The following is a 23181-nucleotide window of genomic DNA, read 5'->3' as shown; positions in this document are numbered from 1 at the left end:
GACTTGCTTGTCGATCTCAAAAATGATGCATGGCAAGCTTCGCTCCCGAGCCGAGGTTTGTGGGGAAACTTGCCAAGGTCACTTATATCATCATCACCAATATACAGCAAAGTATGGGATTAGAAATTGAATTATTAAACAGAAACAACAATAGATGCTTGTTTATCTGTCGGCAATCTAAAAAGAACAGCTGTAATGGTCCTGACTTGTCATGCTCAACTTGTCCTAGTTGTCTTGACCCTTGCAATAATATCGTACAAAGATCTCCCAAAACCCCCCAACGCCATGCTCAAAGTCAAAGACCTCAACAAACCACCTATCGTCCATTTCCTCCCATCATAAGATGAATATATATGTACCCCTTATAGATATGGCATCCACAAAGCATCGCATTGTGCCAAGTTCATAGGGTTGACAGCCTTGGCAATGGCGTCAATCACTGTCTGGTTCGCAGGCAAGTTGCCAACGGGGCTGTGGGCCAGGCTGATTGCCCGCTTGACGATCGAGTCGCTGTTGACCTGCACAGAATCCCGTAGCTGGCTCTCTGTAATAACTCCATTCCTGTGGCTGCCCGTAAACCAGAAGAGCATCTCATCACGCACAAGCAGAGTCAAGGCGTGCTCCAGTTCGTACTCAGGCTCTGTCAAGCATCGTGCAATAGCCATCAAGGAGCATGCAAAGATGCCTTCAGTGGCAAGTGGTCCCATCAATGTTTGAAGGTTGGGTGTGAGTCGGAAAGGTACAGGCTCCGGGTTGTGGAAAAAGGGCTTGTTGGCGCTCATGTACGACATCATTTCAGATCCCCAAACCTTACCCGTGGCCCTAGAGATGTTGATCTTTTGCGGGTATCGGTTGTGCATGTACATGATGTACGTGATGAATGTCAACGCCGCAAGCTGGTATGAGAACTGACGACGGAACAGCCAGAACTCTGCGAATTGTGGGAACACCTTCTGGAAGTACTCGATTGCCACCGTGGATGGAACCCATTTCTCTTGAATGGCGTTAAAGACCTCCAATCGGGCTGTTGCTGCCTGCTCGGGTTTGTTCTGCTGCTTGTTAGTGGTCGTGTAATAATCATGACCTCTCAAAAGACTTACCGAGCTCTTGCTCTCGAGCGCGCCTCGAAGCTTCTCCATGGTAAACAGTACAGGGTCATCCTTTGACATGCCCATGTTTCGACAATGATCCTCATACACTCCCTGCAGTGTAGTGTAGGACGTGTCTTCCTGGACAAGTCTGATGTGCGGTGCGAATGGAACCATAATCGGTATTGTGAACTGTAAGTCGCGACGTCGGCTCTCCTTCTTACGTCCCAGTGTCTGGTTGAGTGAGCGGAAAAGTTGCAAGATGCGCTCCTCTCGTCGGCAGTGACGAGCTGCAGGGTGCTGGATGGCCCATGTGTGGATGCTTCCATCGTGTCCGCGCATCTTGATACGGCGGTAAGAGGCGCTGATGGACCGAACAAGATCGATGTTTGGCAGGAAGCGGTCGATACGAATGAAGTCCTGGTTCTTATCCTTGTGCTGCAAGTATTGTCCGGGGACCTCTACCTCATCAAACTTGCCATATCTGAACTCACTCAGATGAGGGGAAAAGTTTTCAAGTGAAGCACGAGGCACTCTGTGGTCCAGCTTCTCCTCAAACTTATTTCGCCAACGGCGCAACTTGTAGATGTACTCGTACATTGTCGGCTTAACCGTGACGAAATCTGCCTCGAACGACTTCTTGATGTGGCTTGGCAGGATCGTCTCAGCGAAACGAGTAATATTGGTTTCGGTCGCTGCCGGAAGCTTAACGTTCTTGGCAAAAGAGGGAGGTGTTCGGCTGACATAGGCCAGAGCATCGTTAAGCAATGCAACGATCAGTCGGTAAGCGTCCTCGTCGGGAGGGCACTTGAAGTTCTTTTGGATCTGGTCCACCATTGTTTCCATCGAGAGTGCCAGCAGAGGGAAGGCCGTCTTGAGGACTGACATGACCTCTTCAGTGTACTCCCACGGGGGCTTCTTCTGAGTCTGTGCAGGCTGTCCAGGTTGAGCTGGCGGCTTAGGCGCAACCTTTGAGGGATCAGGAGCTTGTCCGTTGGCAGGTGCTGGTGTGCCGGTTGCGTTGCTACCGGCCTCGCCCTCAGCCTTGATTGTTGTGCCTTCAGCCGCATTGGCAGTTCCTGGTCGAGACGATGATGTACCAGGTCTGGGGGGTTCCTGCTTGGTCAAGGACGGAGACGCACTCGCCTTTCCATTGGAAACAGTCGATTGCGCGCGTTGTCGTGCGCTTCTGTCTCTGGCTTCCTGGTTCTTCTTGATGACAAGCAGATCCTCACGATTAGTTCGGAGCTGGAAGTACAGGGCCTGAGGATAGGATTTGGCAATCTTCAGAAGGAGCTGGAAGACACGGGGCGCTTCCTTGTGGCCGAGACCTGTGATCAGTTGCTGGATAAAGGTAATCCAGTACCATACAGGTGTTTCACCCTTGAAGTCATCGAAGCCCAGTGCGATAGTGCCCTTGGAATCATCCAAACTAAGAAGCCATAGGATTCGTGCAAGAAGCTTTCGAGATTTGGCGTTCTTGTAGCTTCCTGCGGCTTGCAGGTATGAGGTGAGAGCTTGTCGCGCCGCGTTGAGATCGGTGGGGTCTTCCTTGAACTTGCGGTCGTTGAAGTAACCCCATTCGGCCCAGGCCTTTGCAGCACCGATGTCGAAATACAACGCCGTTCCGTATGCTGAATCGGCCTCGTCCTTCTGTTTGAGCTTCTCCAAGAACATTCCCTTTAGAGTGTAAAACTCGGCTTTCTGCGGCGGGCTAAAATAGTTTAGGTTCGTGTTGTTGATTACGTCCAAACCACTGGATAGCTCTTCTGGATTTTCATAATGGCATTTGGCTTGTTCGCGAAGCTTCAGGAAAGCTTCCTGGATCTCAATATTCGGAAGGGTGTAAATGCGGCTCAGCTGGTTGATGCAAACCTCGGGAAGGTTATGCTTGCGAGCAACGTGGGCGAATCTGTTGATTATCCAGGCAGTCTCGTGGTAACCACGGTAAGCAAAGGAGCTCGCTCCTCCAGCGTTTTGTGCGCCCTGTTGAGGCAGCAACTGGAGATATGTCTGGTTGATGAGGCTGAAGATATGTTGTCTCCAAGTGACGAGGTCTTGCCAAGCAGTGATATCGTCCCAAACATTAGGTAGACGATCACGCCAAGCACCGAGGAGCAGTTTGAGCTCGCCAGATTTGACGTCCAAGTTAGTTTGGTTGGTGTTTGCAAGACTCTGGCAAATAACGCTGGCATCATGAAGCTCAACCAGTTGCTGGAAGTTTTGGAGAAGAGGAACATGAGCGTTTGTCAGGCGCTCAGGCAGTTGGTGCCACTTGCGAATTGACAGCTGAATTGCTTCATCGCAGACACGTGCGAAATCAGTAGTGGGTTCCTGGCCATTGTGGAATTTGAGAAGTGACATGAAGGATTGGAAGAAGGCTCTGCGAGGCGTTGGAGCGTCCATGACTCCCTTAATAATGTTGTCCAAGGCCTCCCGGTGTTGCTCGTCCTGCCACATATCCGTGTTTCGCCAAGCGCACTCGAGTAGAAGGTCCTGGAAGTTTTCATGCTTGGCGAAATCTTGCAGGATCTCCCACTGCTGTAGCTTTTGAGCGCATAGAACCCAGTGATCCTCCCAAAGCATGTACTCAGCTTGGGAAAATGGTATCACGCCTGTTCTGGCCTTAATTTGAGCATTTTCATACAGCTTCTGAGCCTTGTCCCACATGCCGTTTTGTTCATAAGAAAGAGCAGCATTGGTTTCGACGAACTGGCATCGTCGCCTCCATGTACCATAGAACAGATCATCCTCCTGAAGCGAGGCGTATAGCTCAACGAGGGCGTCGAGGTTGCTTTCGCGAACAGCAGCGGACTCTACCTGAGGTTTGATGGCGGCGTTCTCCAGTTGGATCAAAGCAGTGTACCAGGCATCGTAGGTCTTTGCCTCGTACTTGAGCACATGTGGTGGGATTTTGCACGCAGGCCAAGTCTTGGCAGCGCCATCAAGGATGGACTGGATAACATTGGGGCGTTTGTCAATTTGGCGACTGTGGTAGTCCTTGGTGAGAAGGGCTACAATACCACGCTCCAGATCAACTCGGTCATCCTTTGCGACAGAGGACCAATAGATTGGGAAAAGAGTAACCCAGAGATTATGAGCAAGTTGAGAATCGACGTGCTGGAGCTGTGCCAAAGGCTCGATAACGTCCCTTACTTTGATATCACTAAGTTCCACCATGAAGCGGCGATGACTTGCCATAAACGATTCAAATTTGTCATCGATGATGGTTGCAGGCTCTCGAGCCTCCATCTCCTTTGTGAACATGGTCAGCAAGCGAGAGATCGGCAGTGTCTTGAAGTCGGACTGGTAGAGCTGAATGCTGGCATTCGTCTCCACGGCACCTAGCAACAGATGACTGGCTTGGGCAAGCCAGTAGGAGTCGGACAGTGTATCCCAGTTCTGAGAGGTGAGAACATAAGATAGACGTGCGCTAGCCGATTTGGATAAACTCTTGTCAAAAATAGCCATGAAGCGGTTACGCATGTCGACATCAGCTGCACGGGTGCCGATAAGGAATGCATGCTCCATACGGACTGTGAGTTCAGTGCGAGTGATCTTGGGGTCCTCGTAAATGCGAATAACAAGGTCCAGGAACTTGGACAGCATGGTTGGGTCTTGTCGGTGCTCGAAGGATAGCATCTTGTGAAGAACGGCCGTCTTCTCCTTAAGAGTTGGCCATGTTCCTTCTGAACGGAATACCCATCCCTCAACCATGTTCAAAATCTCTTCGCAAAGCTCAATCGACATGGACTTTTCCACCAGAGTTGCGAGGACGCTGAGGAAAGGTCGACGAGAGTCGCCTAGAACCTCCATCCGAAGAGCAACAACCTGTATCTCCTTGATCATGATCTTTGTCTGGATTTCGAGGTCATAAGCAGACATTTCTCCACTCGGAGTGTTAGGGTCCTGGTTCCTATTGTTCACGCCAGCAGCTTGGTTCGCGACCGCATTGTAATGCTGCACGTGCTCTTTGGCATGCTTCGATTGAAGTGCCTTCATCAGAGATGCAATGTGCTGATCGATGACATTGGGCTTTCGTTGGCCGAGAGACCAAAGAATGCTCACACCAGAAGTATAGTTACTGCTATTCATCGCTTCCGTCGCAAGCTGGGACAGGTAAGCGACGATCTCTGATGTCTGTGTTTCGGTCTCGCCATCAGCATCCGCGTCTTCCATGGGAGTATCGTCAGGTACAGAATCCAGGATACGCTTAACGATCGATCGTAGCTCACGACCGTCGTCAAACTTCTTGTCAGAAAGATGAAGGCAATCCTGAATTTCAGGGTTTTCCGACTTGAGGCATTTTTCCAAAACCTTTTGGATAGATGGCATATTTTTCTGGATCCATTCGTCCTCCTTTGCGTTGAGTACAATGCGAACAACCTGGAGGGTGTTAATGATGTTGGTGAGGAACTTTTCATCGAATTTCTCCTTGTCAGAAGGATCGGCAGTAAGGATAGTCTGGGTTCGCTCGCTTGCCAGAATCACATGTGTGACATTGGGGAACAGATCCAGTTCGAGGTCGCCCCAATACTGAGGCTGTACCAAGTTGTAAAGCAGCTTCATAGCCTTCTTGCACAGATCGGTCAACGCCAATGGGACTGGGGGGATTGATGACGAGACTTGGTCCCGGGGCTTAGCTGAAGGAAGCTCATAGCGCTCGTTCAGCTGAGCAATAAATTCGACCAGATACTTAATCATCTTCGTTCGAAACAGAGGTGGGATCTCGTACTCTGCACGTTGGGGCTGAGAAGGAGCGTTCACTTGTTCCGCCTCCAGCTTCCTCTTCTTGGTGTTGGGAGATTGAGAAAGAGCTCTTGTGTCAGATGTTAATGATTTCCCTTCAACTCTTCGTTCCTCCCACAACCAGATTAGCCACATTATGTTAAGACAAAGTCTTTTTGATTCATGAGATGCATTCTGTGGCGTGGCGAGCTTCCGCAACGAGCTAATCATTAAGGTGATGTACTTGTCACGAGCCGCATAGAAAAGATCCGGGTGTCGGACGAGGAAATGGAAGATGCTCGTCATCTGCTGTGCGTTCTGTCCTTCGTCTGCTAGGATGCGGCGAGGCGCAACTGCCCATGGCGCATACTGATTGTTCTGGACAGTTCCGCATCGCTTTGGCAACATAGGCGCAATAAGTTCCAATGCTTGTGTTACCAAAGCTCGACCTTCGTTTTGATTGGCCTTCAGGAGCGAGAGATACACCTGAGTCACTATCTTTGGAGGGGTTTCGTAGTGCGCGATGAAGTAGCCGATAACCACATAAGCGGCATGTTTGTTGATCACGTCCTCTAGGCGGATAAAGGTCCAACCAAACTTGATGATGTCTTTCCGTGCATCTTGGAGGGGGGTATGATAGTACTTGACCAACATTGCAGAGAGTTGCAATACCTCGTAACGAGTATGGTCGATGCCAGGCTGAGCCTGGTCATCCATCGTCATCTCCGGATGGACCTTCCAGATTTTGCTGCTGACTGCGTCAATGACAGCTCTGTCCATAAGTCGAGGACCCTTGTTCTGGTCAAGTTGATTCCAGTTGCGCATGACGTCCATTGCAACAATTGGGTTAACGATGTAATGCAACAAAAAGTACTTCATCTTGTTTGATGCAGATTTGCCAGAATAGGTATCTAGACAGCGAAGTACTGTCGTTTTCCAGAAGTCAATCGCGTCATTGCAGATAATTCTCCCATAAATGAAAGAGAATAGCTCTTGCGTAATGCGAAGCTCATCAGAAGTAACGCATTCGATCAGATGGAAAAGAGGGTCCAATTCTTTTGGCGCCCTCTCCAGTGACTTGACGAGAATGGTCATGAGCTGCTCGGCAGCCTGGTAAGCCGGCAATCGGAGATGAGCTGGAAGGGTATGCTGGCGAAGATGTTTCTCCAGTTCTTTGCCGATGTTCTTGAGCCAGTCAAGATGCTCCTTCTTGTCCATCCATTTCTCCGCGCTAGAGAAGTGGCTGAGAGACTCAAATATGTGGATCGTGTTGACCATTGCAATAAACTTGGCCTCGTTGTTCTGGTTTATCAACTCGTCGCAGCGGGTAATGAGGCCATCAACGTTGTCAACTGCTACCTCTCGCAGAGCCTGGCTATCAGGGTGACCCAGAACCTGCGCCAATAGTCGGCCATACTTGAGATCTTCCACTTTGCTGAAGAGGTATGTCCAGATCTCCTTTGGATATCGATTCATGTACCTATAGATTGGAAGACGGAATGGACTGAGCTGAGTCCGGCGCAGCTTTTCTTCTAGTCCGAGGAAGCAATCGATTAAGCGTTCCTTAAAGGCCTCGGCGGGTGCAGGAAGCAAGTGGAAGATGTTGAGAATGGCGGTAATAATCTTCATCTGAGGATGTTGATCAAAAAAGCTGAAGGATATTTGCTGCAAAGCACTGGGCTCGACAATCGAGTCGATTTGTTCGAGCAAGCGAGCACCGATTTCGACCTTGAAATACGACGTGAGCAGCTTCAGTAATCTAGACAGATTGTCAAGCCCTGCCGTACTGAGGCGTTTCGGATCTGAAAGACTCTGTAGCACTGGTCGCAGTCCTCCCTGAAGAAGCTCTTTGGGGAGACGCCTATCTACCGAAAGGACTGACTTAAGAGCATCATTTGCCGCAGTGATGGTAGGCTTCGATTCCGAGTACAAACACTTGAAAAAGACACCGAGAATTTTTGTCTTAGTGGGTTGATTGGAAAATTCCTCAAAGGTCATGGCAGTTGTGAGGAGTTTGATACATGAAACCCGAAGGTTGACAATATGCTCATGTGTACGGAATTCAGCAGGCTTATTAGCTAGAGATTCGTCACTAGCATCTGCCAAGGCCAAAGACTCCATCAGAAGACGATTGAGATTCTCGTCGAATGGGACCCAGTCGTTCTTCAAACTCATGTGGTACGTCATGGCGTTAATGTAGCCGATCTGAATACTAAACGGTAACGCTCGCAGTGGCTTAGCAAATATAGGTTGGAGGATCTTGTCCTTGCAGGACTCGAGGAGCTCCCACACCTCACAGCTTGCTGCCTTGGCGATGAGTTCCAGCGAGTGTTTTGCAGTCTCGCGAACATGCTTGTTCATGTGATACAGATCATTTCCAAATTGTTGGCAGATCTGAGAGAGTCTGGGCTGTTTGGGCTGAGCACCTTGCGGTTGACCTGGTTGCTGTGTGATGGGTAGTGCATCCTCCTTGGTGATGTCCTTCGTGATGCGCTTCAGAAGAACCTCGAGACTTGTTTGTGCCAAGCAGCGTGTCTTTTCAGGAAGGTCTTGGGGCATATCCTTGACGACGTAGATGAGAGCACGTATAAACTCGGTCTGCTTGGAAGCGATCCAAGTGTCGCCAAAGTCAAGCTCTGTAAGCAAATAGTTGATTCCTAGACTACCACCAGTCTTCGTGAACCATTCCTCTTCATAGCAGCTGTGGCAGAACGTGCTGCTAAGGTGGCTGAAGAACGGTAGTTTACCAACGTCGCTTTCCGAGCCGAAGATGATCGCTGTGGAGTCGTACATTTCCCGAATAGCACTCTTGCCAGCCTCCCGTACGTCTGGGTGGTCACTAGCCAATGACTCAACAATTGCATCAGAAAGATTGCGTGTATCAATGTGCAGAGGGCCCTCGCCAGCATTGGGGTCAAAGGGGCTAAAGTTTCGCTTCAAGTCGACCAAGGCTCTGCCAACTTCAATAATTGCAAAGTGTTTGCAGACGTTCAGCAAGAAAGCGCTCGCCTCGTCTTTGAACTCGGGGAACGAATGAGCAAACATGATTGCTTTAAGAAGTCGCTTCACAACTAGATCCTCGCACTCTTTTTTCGGGATAGATCGCTCGCGATCAGAAACCTCAAAGCTGGCAGAATTTATTTCATACCTTCGTGCTACAAGGTCTTCAGCCTGGAGTCGCACCAGGCGTGGGAGATCTTCCGGAAGCTGATCATAGCCGATGCGCAGCTTAAGTTGGGATTTGATCAAATGCAACGCTTGCTTCTTGTAATAGCCATCGTACTGCTTGTTGTGGTTGTTCTTGGTTGCCTTGGGGAATTCCGTGAGCTTCTGAATGGCAAAGTCAATGCCCATATCAGCGGGAAATGCTCTATCCTTTTTGGAACCAAGCAACCTAAGGTCAAAGCCTGAAGGATCATCGGCGTATTCCTTGTAAGCAAGCGGCACAGCTCCGGTCATGAACTTTCTGTTTCTGCCGCCCAATTTGCCAAGAATCCTCATTGTGGTATGTGCGTGGAAGTGGCTGTATGGATGAGGTTTAAGATGATCAAACAAGGCAGTCATCAGCTCGTCAATGACAGGCGCCATGATAGGATCAAGGTAATCCGCCGTGAGGTTGTCAACGCACAACTCCAGTGTTCGCAGGCCCTGTCCGACAAGGTCTGTTCCGGCACGAAGCGCAACAACAAGTGGTCGCATCAGGAAGCTCAAGTGCGGCAGCAAATGACTTAGTCGTGCTGGGACGGTAAGGCAGAGCTCCACATACAAGTCACGCTCAGATGGCTTTCGAGCGGCCATCAAAAGGTTGTTGAGTACATCCAAGAGCATTTCAAGCAGAGGTAGAATTTGCTTATACAGTTGCTCGAATTTACCACCACCAATGCTGCGGAACAACGATCTTAAGAGGAGGAAGTAATTCATTGGCTCCTCTGCTTTTGTCGACAACTCAATGGATTTTGTGACAATATTGACAACGTGGGGTAGTAGAACCTGCTCGTTTTGATTGGCAAACAAGGTGACTGCCATAAAAGCGAGCTTGAAAAGTCTCAACAATATGGAGGACTTCTTGACATCGGCAGACCCGACCTGATCGATTCGTTCCATGAGGAATTGCAAGAGCATACCACAAAAGCTAGGAGAGGTCGCCTCGCTAGCGAGGAAGAACTGAGGTATGTGCAACAACGCTGTGTGTTCAAATATCATGTCGTAAAGGCGCGGGATCTCTTGCTGGAATACCTCATGGAAAGTGGCGGGATCGATGGCATGGAATACCGTAGCAAAAGTTTCAAGCAAGTCCTTCTCCTCTTTGCTGCACGAGACCATGTAGAAGTTGGCCATATATTCCACCGGCGACATGTATTGGGACTCGGCCGCTGGCTTTTCAATCTCGTAGTACCTGAAGACATAGGCACCCTCGCGGAAAAGCTTGATGATGACCTTGACCTCCTCAGCTGTGAATCCATACGATACATCTTGCCAGTGGGTGGGTGCATTTTGGGCATCGATGGGTGACCCGACATTACATGTCCTCAACTGGTAAAAAGTGTTCTTGAGACCTGTCATCAGATTTCGGAAAAGGAATTTGTTGTCAACAACAGGATCGGCGCCGCGATCTCGTGGGTTCGAAGTCTTAATCGGAACCGCAGAAAAAATGTCCGTCTCATCCCAATCAGGGGGGCCGTCTTGGTCAGCCAGATAGGTCTCCCGGGTGCCAGCCTTCATCTGTTCCCGATAAAGAGCTGAAAGCTTCACAGCATTGGGGTACTGCCGGTTCATGGCAGCAAATTTATCCGCGATGGCATTGAGAATCATGATAAGATAATGCCGTGCGTCGACCTTGTTAGGCAGCTTTGCAATACACTCAGCCATATTAAGGAGGAGTTTAGCACTCATGGTCTGAAAGCTTGTTCCGGGGAAGTTGTCTTGAAGGTTCCTCGTGTAGACCTCAACAGTCTTCCTGATTTGTTCTGGCTTCAGAGAATCCCTGACGTGGTGAATGAGATCAGCAAGCATACTATAAGCCAGGGGCCGCATAGTTTCATGCACAGTCAGTCCATCTCCAGTCAGCGTTCGCTCGTCTAGAAGCTCATCGATCTTTGGAATGAAGATTTTGCGGAAATTATAATTAATAATATGACGAATAGCGACTATGAGCTCTTTGCGTGTGCCGGACTTCTCTCTTGGACAATCTTTTAGAAGCCGAAGGACAATATCAGGCAGTCGAGGCAGGAAATCATTTAGGTGAGAAGCGTATTGGCGAAGGAGATATGCCAAGAAGCTCATAGTCTTGACTTGTGCAGTAATGAAGTCGGCGAAAGCCACTCGATTCTTGATGGCAGGACTCACTCCGGTATGAATCGTCCCTTTAGCCGCAGCATCAGCATGCGCTTGCTGCTGAGCTGAAGCTTGAAGGCACAATACATTCTGAATGAGAGGGACAAATTTCCGGACATTCTGCTGCACCGTATTTCGATATACCTGGAAGATCGATACAACGATAATAGGACATTCGGAGAGAACTTTGAAAGACTGCATGCCCTTCAGTAGCGGTCGGTTTTGTTGCTGGGGATCTGCTCCTAGTTCGTTGACGGAAGCGACCGGTGATCCTGGCCGTGGCGATTGGAAGTTCTGCGAGTTCCCAGGGGTCGAAGGTGCGCCGGGCTGTGATGGCGCATGGAGAGGAGCATTGTCAAGTTGTTCTCGGACGACCTTTTCCATCTGCTCGAAAAGTTCTTGTATCAGTGTAAGGAAAGGCTGAACCTTTCCTTGCAGTGCCTTGTGTTGGTGGCGCATGATATCCGATATTATCTTGACACATATTGTTGCATTCTCTTCGTTGTCTGTCCGTACAAGCTGCATTAACAAGTCGACGGTCTCTTCGGCGTATGGTTCGAAAGGCTCGGGAGGGGCGGGTTGAGTAGGTAATCGGTGCAGAACTTCGAGGATGACCATTCGTAGTTTCTGCTCAGGTGAGTTGCTTTGGAAAGTGCATGGCCCTTTTAGAATGCCCATAAAGACGGGCATCAACCTTTTTAGGAAAGGAGGGTATATTTGGCCGCTGGTATAGTGATCCAAGCTATCGCGCAACGTAGTTGCAGCTTCTAGCTTGAGTCTCACATCTATAGGACAGCATACTGATTAGCAATCGTGATATCGCAGAGAGCATGCGACAGCAATCATGGAGGGGTTGTTGTGTCGCAGGAGGCCATACCGATGTCACCGTTGCTGAGTCGAGTTACGACTTCATCTATAGTGGTGCCCGACATTGCTGCATTATCGGCGTCCACTTGACGCGGTTATATATGCCATTCGCGAGGGGAGTGTTTCGGTGGTGACCCTTTTATAGATGGAGGAAGAAGCTCTGAGTTGTGTGGTTACCTGTCGCGATCTGCCACAGTATCAAGGGGCGAATTAGGAAACCCTTAATATGACAAGTTTGGAGAATGTTCTGTATGAGTTGGCGAGAGTGGTGAAGCGCGGTATGTACGAGGTTATTTGTTGAATTTTGGAGGTTGGTGTATTTAGAGTGCTTGGTACAACACAAGCTTGAAAGTAGACGTAGACGTGAAAGGGCCGTCGCGTTGAAAATTACGAGAACGACTAAGCTGGGGGGTGCGGTCACCAATTCCACTGACGCTAAGACCGTATTAAAGTTTTACCGGCATTAGCGTATGATGAATAGCCAATTGCATACAATGCTGCTCCCAAGTCGAGCCTCTATGACCTTGTTATCTAATCATTTATCTTATCTGCTTCTGCTCAGCGACGAAGTCCAAAGAGTGTATCACTTACATATCACGGTAAAGATATTCATTTGCAATGAATAGGTGTCTACAAGAAGGTTGAATGGCGTTGAATTGAGAACTACCGGCTTAACGTTATTTCCCCTTCCCCCCGAAATTACTGACAGTGGCACCAGAAGCCACAAGTAGTTCCAGATGTATATTTGATGGAGAAACACTTGCAGAAGGCTACAGGCAATTGGCCTTTTTTTAAGGTGTAACTCATGGACTCAAACACATTCAATATACCTCCTACCTAGGTGTTTTTTTATTGCCTAAGTACTAACCTGCATCAATCACAGCATATATCAAATTGCGTACCTGTCATGATTGCTGATCGCCCCACTGATTGCTGTCCCTGCCATTTACGGGCATCCTAGCCCGAGCGTACAAGAATAGGGTAGGCACATTAGTGCGGCGGACGATTCACTGACAAAGTCCAGGTCATCAACTACATAACTCATCTAACAACAGCCTCTCTTTGTTCAATAAGAAACTTCTGATACGATGAGTGGTGACTACACAGCTTTTTTCTACGGTAAGTTGGGTGCATGTACTGTAGCTGTGAGAAGTATGTATGCTAATGCCAAATGGCAGGGACTTTGGTATGTTGATGCGTGACATTGTCGGTGGCATTCTAACATGTCATGATAGATGGCCCCCGAGGTCTTCTTCACCGTTTGCTACGGCCACAACAACCCTCACCAGGCCATCAAGGATATGCACACATTCACTCCCGCAATTCTCGAGGGTTACTGTCGCCACCGGGTTCGACATGCCGATTATCCTGGCGTTGTGGCTGAGAAGGGCCACAGTGTTCGTGGGGTTTATGCGACTGGTCTCACTGATGCCAATATGAGCAAGCTTGACACGTTCGAGGGGTCTGAGTATGATAAGGAAAAGGTCAAAGTCAAATTGCTCAACAAAGACGGCACTGCCAGCGACAAGGGCGAAACCAAGGAAACGACCGTCTACGTTTTCAACTCACCCAACTACCTTGAGAAGCGCGAATGGGACTTTGAGGAGTTTCGAAAGACCAAAATGCGGAACTGGACCCGGGGTGGATTGGCTTTCGATGAATGCAAGTCAACCCATACCATATTCATATACGTGCTCAATACTGATGATGAATACTGTAGAAGTCTGAATGAGCTGCCAATGACGGCTTGGAGGTAGACGCCTGTTTCTGCAAGCGCCTTACAAATGTCAGCAGCCGGTCGCTTATTTGGTTGCAGCATGATAAGACTTGAGGTGGTGGCGGTGAGAGGATGTCACGATATTGAACCGACAGAATGGTTCACGAATGCAATACCAGTGGGCCTCATAGACAACAGCCCTACGGGGATGAAATAGACAAATGATTATCCTCCAAACCAGTGCAAGCGCCCAGGCCCGTAAAAAAAAGAGAGACAACGCAGCAGTGTAGCTAATGTCCAGGTCATATTGTCAGAGTCTTGGACAGGTCAATTCATCGGCGGTTAAGACGTCCCAGAAATCAGGATCGCGTCAACTGCACATTGGCTGAAGTTATTGATGAGATGACATGAACCATGAAGGCGACGAATAAGAGCTGGAATGTCAAGGTTAATTTTAGTATATTGGTCATGAATTCGATGAGGAATTAAAGCTCTCGTTGCATTGAACGTGCCTGTTGACGAAACACTGCAACAACAAATCCTTCAGGTAAAAGGAATATGAAGGAATATTTTTTATTGTTAGTCGAAGTAAGCAATTATCTAATCGGATAGACTAACTTGGGCCAATGTTGTAAAGTTTTGACAAGCAGTAATATATGTGAAATGTGGCTGAGAGTTCGCAGTGGTTCTGTCGGGCTAATGTCAGTTAAAGCTTGGGTCAAGAGTAACAGGTAGAATCCTCCTCTCGGTAGATAGTTCCACGCCACAGAGTTACGTGGCTGCTATGAGAATCCTTGCTCAGTATTGTTTCGACTTAGAATCCTGAATAAGATCAGCATTGGGCCATTGCGTGGATATTGGATAGAGAGTTATTAATATGGTCGGCGCTTTAAAGCGGAATATCAAACCCGGCCGAGGCCAAGCTGAAGATCGTCTGAACTTGGAAAATTCGCAGTACCCTGGTCCTGATCTTGGTTCCATATTATTTCCCTTGAAAAATACGACCCATAGATTCCGCCGTGTTTCGTCCGATAGTCGATAGACGACGACCCTTGTTCGAGTTGGCCTTCCCCAGGCCTCCATGTTGATCAGGCTGCAGGTTGTCAAAGTCACGAGAAATGTCTCAGCCCAATCGAGACAGGCAGTCGGTGAAGGTATTCCAGCGACTATACAGAACTCGCCATTGGTGACAGTGACACTAACTAGAGCTAGAAAAATTGGACTAATATTTCTACATCTTCAATATCTTGCTTACACCCAATCCAGAAACAGCTGTACCTGGCGCCAGTGTCATGATGCGCCAGACAGGTCCAATAACGAGGCGAATCGTGCTGTTCTTGATTTAGCGGTCATCTTCTGTAGCAGATGCGAACGGCAACCAATCTTACACTGGCCTCAAAAGGATCTAAGCACTGGGAAAGCCTCTATTATAGACTGACACTAATAAACCACCCTATCAATCGCCGTAACTGGTCTTGGCTCTTGCTTCCAGGTTGCCACGTTGTAAATGGAAGGAGCTCGGTATCCTCCGGACGCCTACCGCTTCCAGTCTTGTCTGACTTTCCAGCCTTTTCAACCAATTCAACCCCACTCAAACACCAAAACAATAAAACACCAAAGTCCGAAACATGAGGAGGATACCTCCTTGCAGAAACAAAAGTCATAATGAGGCCTTTGTTCTAGATTTATGCAAGGTGTCTACACCTTTTGAATGAAACCTTTCACCCGTGATTGGTTTGTCACAACTCTTATTCATTGTGAACGCAAGTTGTGAAACATGTACAGTTTCACTAGAGGGGAATAAAAACGAAGAAAAAAACTGTCCACAAGACTACGCAAGCCTAAGGGACGGCCCCCTGCCGTTATAGTCTATCACACGGAGACGGAGCCCAAAGAAGTAGGAGGAGTATCAGGAGATATTTACTCTTTAACCACGCGTGAAAGATTCTGCCCTGCTCAAGATCTGCACCTGCACCCCTGGATACGAAGGCGATCGTTCAGGGGATTACTCAAGAAGGCAGGCCTCCAGAACGTCCTATACGATGCCAATAATGGGCCACGCTGCCCGGATCTGTGCCGTGGTCTCAAGTCGCATCAATTTGCAAGGTCATGGGCTACTAGCTATCTCATCACAGCCTTCATGAGAACTTGGACCAAGCGGTGTTTCCGTGCGCAGCACTGGTTCTTTACGAGATTCCTCTTGATGGCCGGCTCATCTCATTCTGTATAGTTGTTTAAGTCTTGGCAAGAATGCGACAGCCGACTGGTTCTGGGCTCTTCAGCCACTAATCCCCTTGGACACCTTCGCCTGGCATGACCCCTGTGACTCAGCCTTATATCCCTGTCGTTGCCCCCCTGATTGGCATCCGGACCCCGCTTCCAAGGACTGGATTGTTCGTAATGGATGGCCCAGCACGACGGATCGTTATGCAGGGGATGTCATGACTGTCGGAACAATGCATTGACTCCGACAATATGCTCAGATCATTTGGACAGATGACTTGATGGATATTCAGATGTTATTGCTAAATCCTCCTTGCGACAGATCAAACAAAGCAAATAATCAGAAGGACTTTTCAGGAGGGCATGGCAATACGCATTAAAGCAAAAGGATAGAATCCAAGTCTGTTGTGCTCCACAGTATGACGTTAGAAGCAAGGTTGTTCAAATACCCATGTTACAGCCAACGACTTTCCCGAGCACTCGGTTCAACAGGGCCCTATCGGTGGCCGCTCAACTGGAGTCCTTTGCGCCCCAACCACCAAAGTCTTTTCCCAGTCCTTACTTCACCGACTAAGCTCCCTTGCCACAATGGGCGGCCTACGCTAAAGCTGACAGCATTGAATAGCGATTGCAAGTTATGCTGAATATCTCGTAATACAAGAAGGCGCTTCAACAAGAAGAACAAGGCAGCAAGGATATGTATGACCTTGCAGTTGAACAAGGGAGACAACAGACGGTCCCTTGCTGTCGCCTTCTATAATACGGATTTTCTTTTTCAGGCAGGACAGTGACAGGTCCCTTGCAAACACTTGAATCGCTAGTCAGGGGCTTGAGCCACGTCTTTTCTCTGGGGTTTACATGGGTCTAGTCCACTCACACTTTTGTTTGGTGACCAGATGAGTCTTGAAACATTGTCGTCAGCCTATCATGGGTCGCCTGCTGCAAATCGTCTCTTAGTCTTGCGGCCCTAATGCCTCCGCTTGCTTCGAAACAAAGCTCAACAAGGGCATTGAAGAATTCTGAGTGGCTGTACCAGCTGACTAGAAGTTATTGCTTCCCTGACCTTAGGGACTTCAGGTCCACCATGATCGCCTCTGAGGTGCATGCGGCTATGTCCGTTCGCGGATGTTTCTCCTGCTTGCGATTTCCCCTTGCCTCTCTGTCTGCTCTCGAAGCGTCGAGAGCCAGTCCATTGCGTGGACTGAAGTCCATATAAGACGTCCTCCTCTCCCCCCGTATCATTCTCTTTTATCACCAACGACTTCAAAAGTCTCCAGCCAGTCCTTCAAGTGAGATTGTCTCAACGACACTTCCATTCCTTCTTCTTTCTTTCCAAAGGCTAGTCCTTTTACCTGTCTCGACGACATTCACGTATTGCCTGGTGCAATTCGACCCTTCATTCACATACCCAACAATCGAGCTACGACTCTTCAGTCCTATACCCATATCACTCGATTCTGTCTTGACGACAATCTCACAACCTGAACATCAAATCTATCGTCCGGAACGTTTAGATTTACCCCCTCATTCAAAATGTTCGCGAAGGCTTTCACCATTGCCACTTTGGCTTCCTACGCCAGTGCTCACATGCTCATGGCCAACCCCAAGCCTTACGGAAACCCAGGCAATGCCCCTCTCGACGCTAATGGCGCGGACTTCCCATGCAAGGGCCAAGTCAACGACGGTTCATCTAGCAATACCTACAAGGCAGGTAGCACCCAGCAACTTTCTTTCATCGGGTCGGCCGTCCACGGTGGAGGTTCATGCCAAGTCTCCCTCACCACCGACAAGAACCCAACCAAGGACTCTGTCTGGAAGGTTATCCATTCTATCGAGGGTGGATGCCCTGCCAAAAACCAAGCCGGCAACTACCCCGAGAATGCCTCTGCTGAAAACCCCGACAAGTATGACTTCAAAATTCCCGAAGAACTCGCTGCTGGTGACTACGTCCTCGCATGGACCTGGTTCAACCACGTCGGCAACCGTGAGATGTACATGAACTGTGCCGCGGTCAATATTCAGGGTCAAGGTGGTTCTGAGGGTTACTTGGATTCCCTTCCCGACATGTTTGTTGCTAACATTGGCAACGAGTGTGAGACACTCGCTGACACTGACCTCGAGTTCCCCAACCCTGGCTCGTCCGTCAGTAAGCTGAAGTCCAAGCTCACCGGTCCATTGGGTGATGGTTGCCAGAAGCCAGGCTCTGGTTCAGGCTCCGGCTCCGGCGGTGGCGATGCTGAGCCTTCCACCCCCGCTGCGGCTCCTACTACCAACGCCGGTGCCCAGCCTACCCAGCCTGCCACTACCTCTGCTCCCGCCCCTGGCTCTGGTGATGGTTCCAACGGTACCCCTGAAATCCCTGGTGGCGCTTTCATCACTGTGTCCCAGCCTGCTGCTTCTCAACCTTCAGCTACCCAGGCCCCCGAATCTCCTGCCGCCCCCGAGACTCCCGACGACGGTTCTGACGAAGGTTCCGGTTCTGATGGGGGCTCTGATTCGGGTTCTGATAACAGCGGCGGTGGCTCTGGTTTTGGAAGCGGTGGGTTTGCCGCTGGAACTGCTTGCACAACTGAGGGCGAGTGGAACTGTATCGGTGGTTCATCCTTCCAGCGCTGCGCCAGCGGTACCTGGACTCCATCTCAAGGACTTTCCTCCGGTGTCAATTGCACCCCTGGACAAGGCGCCGACATCAGTATGACTGTCAAGCGAGGCGAGAGAAACATGCGTCGTTCTCAACGACAACACGCTTAAACACAATTTCTTTATATAAAATTCTAGGGCTGGTTAGGATATAGACATTCAGATGGTTTCTGAATGTATGGGCGTTTGGTATGTGATCTTTGTTCTTTTTCTGTAGTCAAATCTTCTCCTTCTTTCTGGAGTCTGAAATCAAATTATATCAAGATATCTCCTGTCCGCTACATGCGTTTTGCATTTTGTATTGAAACGTAAATTAGCCTAATTGTAAGACCTGAAGAGGATGTATCATTAGGGCACTGGTTAGACCAGGCTTAAACAAATCTTTGTCAAAATACGAGCATGTTACATCTATCTGCTGGACTCGTGTTGCTACGGTGCGCTACGTGTAGACATCATACATCAGCGACTATTTGCCCCATCGTGAATTTATTCAGTTCAGTACAATATAGGCAACATTTGATTTGATCAACTTTGAGCCCTTGGTTACCATTGGTCGTGGGTGTAGTGATGGGAATCATTCTATTGCGTTTATCTAATGTGTGCTTCTTAAAGCCACGTTCCATCTGAAGCTTTTCCTTTCTGCGATTTCTTTTTCCTGGGGAACAAGCGACTGATGCTATTTTCCTTCGGTTTGAGTGACTGTGGATCGATAGGTACAACGTGAGGGTCTATCTCGATACCGATATGTACATCCTTATCCCGTCCGACATATCTGCCAAAACTGAACGTTCGCGTTGAGTTCCCAGGGGCGAGGTTGAAAGCAGGAGAGGCAAGCCGACTGGAAGCGATGTATGCCAGGACAGAGCCAATAGTTGTAGGCATGCGAGGGAGGACCGACGGAACAGCTCTACTGTAGAATAGCACAGCCACACACGTATTGATGGCCAAAATTGTCATTGTCATAATAAAAGAGGCGTCCTCCATGAATATACGAGTTTCTGGTGTTCTTCGGATAGCTGCTGTAGGGTTCTCTTCCTGACTGTGATCGAACAATTGCTCGTTCAGGCTCAGCATAACCGCAAATACTCTTCTGTAGATGTCTTCAACATAAGGAAGAAGGTCTTCAGGGTCGGGCACAGGGCTCTTTGGGTCTACAATGACCCTAGACCCATTAGTGGAAAGCATGATCAAGTAACTCATCCAATCTCGAATCTTCGTATCATTATGATATTGCATTCCGGGATAGTTCCAATAATCATTAGTGACTTGAAAGACAATATCAGACTGCGCTTCTGACCCAGGGTAGTCTAGCGTGTTCTCCAACTCGGTCGTTCTGTTGTAGGAGATGACACGCCCTTCCTTGTCCACCGTTAAATTAAACATTGCTGTTTCGAAGATGGGACGGCATTTCATGAAGCTGGCATCAAGCGTTGAGTTAGCATCTTCTGCGGTGGGCATTCGGCCCCATCCCAGTATTAATGATCTCCCACACGCTTGAGGTCCTGAAGTGACACCCATAGTGCCGGTAAACTCTATAGCTGAAAGACCAGTAGAGCGATTGGTTTCCGTTTCACGAAGTACTCGGTTAGTGTAGTCGACTAGATCTGGGCAAAGATCCTCTGTGATATTCACGAACGCCCCATTTATATCAAAGCTCCCCCCGCTTGGGATTGGGAGCCGCCTTGCAGGCAAGCCGGTGCAGTTTCCCTTAGACCCATAGCCGCGAGCTTGGAGATTATACACATCCTCTGTATGTATGTTTCGAGACGAGTCGATTTTGTGTCGATGGAAGTAGTAGTCCTTCGATACCCAAGGTGGAAGAGGGGTTCCAGAAGACATATTGGCCATTGCGACATAGTACTGATCTTGGTAATAACGACTCGTTATGGAATTTGCGCTTAAGAATGACCTGAATCCATTGACTGAGTCATTGTCGAACTTGGCTGCATATGCTGGCATCAAGTTCTCCGCATAGACTGCCATCATTGGGGCCTCATTGAATAGAGAACCCAAGCCAACAGCAAGAAGGTTAGCTAAGAGAGCCATCGCACACACCAGCGCTAGTATCAGATGCTTTAACTTGACTGCTCTCCACAGGACAAGCTGAGGAGGGATTGAAGTATAAGTAGCATCAATCGTCGAGGAAGCCTTGGCCTTTCCCTTCCAGAGATCTCTGAAAGGCTGTAAAATACACAAAAGACGATTCAAGAGTACCCAAAACGGCTCAATCAATGTTGCAAATGCTGTTGGTATATATTTCTCCAAAAGCTGCAGCACTTCAAAGTTTTGTGATGGACGGGGCAAACCTATATCACTGTTAGTTTCGTCTACTCCCTCGGACTATGTTCAGTTCATATTGTTAACCTACCGTTTAATGCTTTCTCCTGTTGTTTGAGATATGAGAGACCTATTATTGCACCAACCAAAGCCAGCACGAAGAGCAGGCCGCTCCATAGTCTCAGGGCCAAGGGTCGAACAGGATCGTAATAGCCCTTTGGGGAGTCATGACTCCTATTTTGGGAGTCAGATGAGCGCTGTATGAATTTGTCGAGTAAGACTTCAGTTTTCTTTGATTTCGGATCTAGAAGGAGGCGAACGTTGTCTTGTCGGAAGTCTTCGAACAAGGCCTCCTCAGTTGCATTGTCCATAGATGAAAAGGATTCCAATAGTTCTGGGCTATTTCGAAAGATGTCGATATATCTGGTAATAGACGATGGGTTCATCGGTAAATTGCTTGGGGCAGCTCTGCACAACCACAGTATGGAAGCCGTGAATAATGCAACGACTGCCAGCAAACACTCAACACAGGTAGCAAACAACCTGCTGACCACAACGCCCGTAAGTTCAAAACCAACAGTAGCTGTTTTATTCGCCATCTTTGTCTCATTTATAAGTAGTTGGTTGACTGCAAGAGAAAACAAGTATTGATGTGCCTCGTTGTAAACCTTTGCAAGAAAATCGGGCGAGGAGTAGTCTGTTGTTGGGTTGTCGCGGCCAGCGAGTGCATATCCGACCATGTTAGAAACAGGTAATGCTAAACCTGTCCCATTGAGCCGTGGATGCTGTTCAACAACAGTGGTGAAAGGGTAATCTCTAACAGGAATGTTTTCCGTCACACCATTGGCAAGAAGGTATTCAAATGTAGTCGAATTAAACTCCTTGTCTGTAAGGATTTCCTTGGGTGAGAGGGCTTCCATCGTATCAGTGTCTGGCTCATATGTTAATGATTTGACCTTGGCAAGAACCCGTTGCTTATAATAGGTCGGCTGACAGAATAGACCTGTGATATTGTAATTCGGAATCCTTTTGCCAGGCACTCTGTTGCTCTGAGCCCAGACTGCCAGAAACTGATGAGGGGCGTCTTTCGTTCGGCAGGAAGGACTTCCCAAACAGTAGTCGGCATAAGGGTTTGTGTAGTACCCGACATAATACATGGAAAAGTTCGCACCCGTCTGCATGTTGAGGGTCACATTGCAGCCTTTCCCATCCAAGAACTCACGACCAGTCTCGGGTCGTTGATATTCATTATATATGTCTGCTGGCCAGCAGTTCAGTTCTGTAGACAACTTTGTTGTTTCAGCTGTCAAATTAGTCTTAACACCGGGAAGCGTTTGATTGTGGTCGGCATAGAAGGGGAGCAGTGCATATTTGGAGGTCATGAACGGGGGAAATGGCTGTCCTAGCCATCCAGTAGCATAGCCATGATTCAGAAACTCGGGATCCAACCGTGACATTTGGTCTTCGACCGGAAGCAATTGTGATCGAATTCCAATATTGACAGATTCGATCTGAGCGACAACTTCTGTTCCCAGCAATGCACTCTGTAAGGGAGTAAGTAGCCAAAAGACCATTACCATGGCAGTGCCTCCAAAGAAAACGGGCCAATGTCTGGGGAAGCAAATGTAAGAGATTAGTGACAGGAGGAAGATAAGAGGCCATACCTGTGTTTCGCAGCCTTGAAGGGGACAAGACCAACAAAGTCATACTGGTAGTCCAGGAAAAGCGAATTCTCAGCGGTAACACCATCTCGTTTTGACAATTCGAACCACGGCTGCATTCGCTTGACATCAAGATCAATCCAACTCCATATCATACTGTACAACACGGCGATGATAGTTGGAGCATAGAGGTATCCAAACCTGGCGTATTCGGGCATATCTTCGAGTGAGGGAGATAATGCTAGTCCACCTTGAGAAGCACTCCGTTGTGCTAGCGTTTCAACAGCAACGGCGAGGAGAATCGTAAGGATGATTACAGCAAGTAGTATCGGCGTCGAGAGTGAGAGTGGTTTCCATCCTTTTGTCCTGGTATATTCCTCTTCTTCAGAAACTTCCTTCACGCCCGCAACAGTTCCAGTCTTGGTCTTTTGCCTTGGTAATGGTGGTAGACTCTTATGAGCCGAGTTGGGTGTTGAGTCGGCAGTCACATTGCTGTGCAGCCGAAGGGCTGTGGTCTCCCAACTAGACATTATTAAGAAATAAGAATATAGAATATAGGAAAGAGCGGCCAGCCACCCACAACAGGATAAATGTGATGGCAACGAAATGAAAGAAAAAGTGTCGAGGTTTATGATTGCCGGGCGAC

At 48.6% G+C, this 23181-nt stretch overlaps 4 protein-coding genes across 4 annotated transcripts; 2 read left to right on the top strand and 2 right to left on the bottom strand.

The window, feature by feature from the left end:
• Nucleotides 1-42: 42 nt before the first annotated feature.
• On the bottom strand, nucleotides 43-12392 carry EDB82DRAFT_452469 (uncharacterized protein). The gene is made up of 3 exons (XM_065607824.1): nucleotides 12028-12392; nucleotides 1101-11935; nucleotides 43-1049 (listed from the first exon to the last, which is right to left on the bottom strand). The coding sequence occupies exons 1-3, from the start codon at nucleotides 12080-12082 to the stop codon at nucleotides 363-365; spliced, it is 11577 nt and encodes a 3858-aa protein (XP_065463434.1). The 5' UTR covers nucleotides 12083-12392; the 3' UTR covers nucleotides 43-362.
• A 713-nt stretch (nucleotides 12393-13105) lies between these two features.
• EDB82DRAFT_480662 (Butirosin biosynthesis, BtrG-like protein) lies at nucleotides 13106-13774 on the top strand (the record flags this gene model as incomplete). The annotated part of the gene is made up of 3 exons (XM_025738570.2): nucleotides 13106-13136; nucleotides 13196-13203; nucleotides 13253-13774. 3 exons carry the CDS (start codon nucleotides 13106-13108, stop codon nucleotides 13772-13774), a joined length of 561 nt encoding a protein of 186 aa, XP_025593318.2.
• A 3558-nt stretch (nucleotides 13775-17332) lies between these two features.
• Nucleotides 17333-18809, top strand: EDB82DRAFT_328160 (uncharacterized protein). The gene has a single exon (XM_025738569.2). It carries the CDS (start codon nucleotides 17491-17493, stop codon nucleotides 18706-18708), a length of 1218 nt encoding a protein of 405 aa, XP_025593317.2. The 5' UTR covers nucleotides 17333-17490; the 3' UTR covers nucleotides 18709-18809.
• A 394-nt stretch (nucleotides 18810-19203) lies between these two features.
• EDB82DRAFT_530036 (uncharacterized protein) lies at nucleotides 19204-23065 on the bottom strand (the record flags this gene model as incomplete). Its single annotated transcript, XM_065609215.1, has 3 exons — nucleotides 19204-20903; nucleotides 20966-22485; nucleotides 22539-23065. The coding sequence occupies 3 exons, from the start codon at nucleotides 23063-23065 to the stop codon at nucleotides 19204-19206; spliced, it is 3747 nt and encodes a 1248-aa protein (XP_065463433.1).
• Nucleotides 23066-23181: the final 116 nt, after the last annotated feature.

This window comes from Fusarium venenatum (genome assembly GCF_020744135.1).
Source record: "Fusarium venenatum strain MPI-CAGE-CH-0201 chromosome Unknown EDB82scaffold_4, whole genome shotgun sequence".
Lineage (NCBI taxonomy): Eukaryota > Fungi > Ascomycota > Sordariomycetes > Hypocreales > Nectriaceae > Fusarium > Fusarium venenatum.
This window is presented reverse-complemented; position numbering and strand designations above follow the sequence as displayed.